Below are 2,079 nucleotides of genomic sequence, written 5' to 3' on the forward strand. Positions count from 1 at the left end.
ATATATTTTTCTTCTTGGGGTTGGGGATATGCTGGATGCTTTATTTTCTACTCTAACTCTCCTTATATTGCAATATAATATTATAAGCTAGTTGCCCCATGTCCCAGTGTGGGTAATACACAAATTTAAGTACATTTATAACTAACAACAATAAAATACTGGAGGCATAGAAAATTATTTTTAATATTGTTTTTATTCAAAGGTACATAAATATGTTCTATAGTACATAATATAATGTAAACACTATAAAACTTGAATAATAAAACATTGTACTAAGAAAGAAATATTGCTCATGAAGATATTTGTGCCCACCCAAGTCAGAGTCCCTCATTTACGTCACAGCAGCACGGTGGCAGGGAATCAAAGTTGGCGTACAAGCTACATTCGTCACAGCATTGGAGGTAGGGACAAGACCCAGTGGCGATGGCAGTGGCTGTAGCGAGCTTGTCCTGGGTGAGCATGGCTGGATTATTTTTTAAGGCCAAACAAGCAGGTACCTTTGGGGCTCTTGAGAAAAGACATACACATACAAGCATGGGATTAGAATTTTTCTTCTCAGTCCATTTGTTACAATTGTCAGGGGTATCTGGGAAGTTTAGGGCTGGAGCTAATCAAACACATAACACCAGCCTGAAATTAAAGCTCTCTGCCCCTGTCCTAAATCCTATCCAATCCCTTCCTCTCCTAAGATTGCTAGCAACGTAAAAGCAGGTTACAGCAAATGAGGGAGAGGGAATTGCAAGTGTGATCACCCAGCTGATTGCGGCAGGCCCGCCAAGTGCAGAGCATGACAGAGAAGGTGCCACAGTCGGCTGTCCCCCAGATCCTGAGATTTACCTTCTAGCTCACAGGCTTAACTTCCCCAGAATGGGAACATCACTGCTTCTGACAACTAATCTCTCCCATATTTGAAGGTTCCTCTCCCCCAAATTTAATTATCTCTTATTTGATCTATACTTCCTTGTGAAGTGTCCCCCAGGATCTTCACACAGCTCAACTTCCCCATAGTCCTGTAGGCCCACCTCACTGTCCCCAAGGCCATGGCAATGAATGAGAGAGCACCCTGAGAGCTCCCCAGCTCAGGCAAGAAGAGATCAGTTCAGCCCAACCTCTGAGTGAACGCGAGGCAGAGCCTCATACACAGCCTCCCCCGCAGTCTTCAGTCTGCAGTGCCCGGGACAGAGAGGGCCCAGCCAGTATGCTGATGTAACCAGCTGAGGGTAAACTCAACCAAGTCAAGTGACAGCAAAGCAGTGCTGACACACAGAGCTGCCAGCTGAGAACATTCTACTTATGAGCTCACAGCCCCAGGCCAGAAGGGGAAGAAGCCAAGATTCTACACTCACCTGCCTTTGCCTTTTCAAACCCGCCTGCTGTTCCTGACCTCACCCAGGGTGTGGCCACAGGCCAAGGAATGACCCTGCTCAAGCAGAGAGCCCCAGGAATCCCATTTTGGGGGGGTGGGGAGGGTGTTAGTCTTACCCACATCACTCACTTCAATGCATTGGCTACTTTGAAGTAAAGACAGATGACAACACCCATCAGCACAAGCACGGCCACCAGGATACCGCCACCAATGCAGAACATAATTATAGTGTTCACTTGAGAAGACTTAGCTTTATCTAGGCAGAGAAGTGCAGGCAAGCAGTGAACGTAGCTTCCCTCCCCACACAGTCACTTAGCAACCTCAATATGTTTCCTCTAGCAGAGGAAGAATGAACCCCAAACCACAGATTTTTATGCATATAAAAAACAAATGAGTCTTAGCATCCTCAATGTGTTTCCTCTAGTGGAGGAAGAATGAACCCCAAACCACAGATTTTTATGCATATAAAACACAAATGAGTCTGCCCAGGGAGGCCTAGGATCCTAAGCTGGCCCAGAGATGGAGAAAAGGATTTACTTATGAATGAGACGGGACTGAAATGCAAAATCTAGAGAGAAGGAAGGAAAGAAAGTGGGAAGAATCTTTTTCTCCCTTTCATATGCAGTAATGTGAAACCATAAATAACAAGCAGGCCTGCACTTGAGCAAAAGGTTTTACTACCAAACACATAGCCCTCCTGAAATATGTTCACT

The 2,079-nt window shown here is 45.2% G+C and overlaps 1 protein-coding gene across 1 annotated transcript; it reads right to left on the reverse strand.

Annotated features, from left to right (window-relative positions):
• Window positions 1-207: 207 nt before the first annotated feature.
• Window positions 208-1,742, reverse strand: LOC131407639 (protein FAM24B-like). Its single transcript, XM_058544396.1, has 2 exons — window positions 1,496-1,742; window positions 208-612 (listed from the first exon to the last, which is right to left on the reverse strand). The coding sequence occupies exons 1-2, from the start codon at window positions 1,585-1,587 to the stop codon at window positions 318-320; spliced, it is 387 nt and encodes a 128-aa protein (XP_058400379.1). The 5' UTR covers window positions 1,588-1,742; the 3' UTR covers window positions 208-317.
• Window positions 1,743-2,079: the final 337 nt, after the last annotated feature.

Source organism: Diceros bicornis, chromosome 6 (genome assembly GCF_020826845.1).
Source record: "Diceros bicornis minor isolate mBicDic1 chromosome 6, mDicBic1.mat.cur, whole genome shotgun sequence".
Taxonomy (NCBI): Eukaryota; Metazoa; Chordata; class Mammalia; order Perissodactyla; family Rhinocerotidae; genus Diceros; species Diceros bicornis.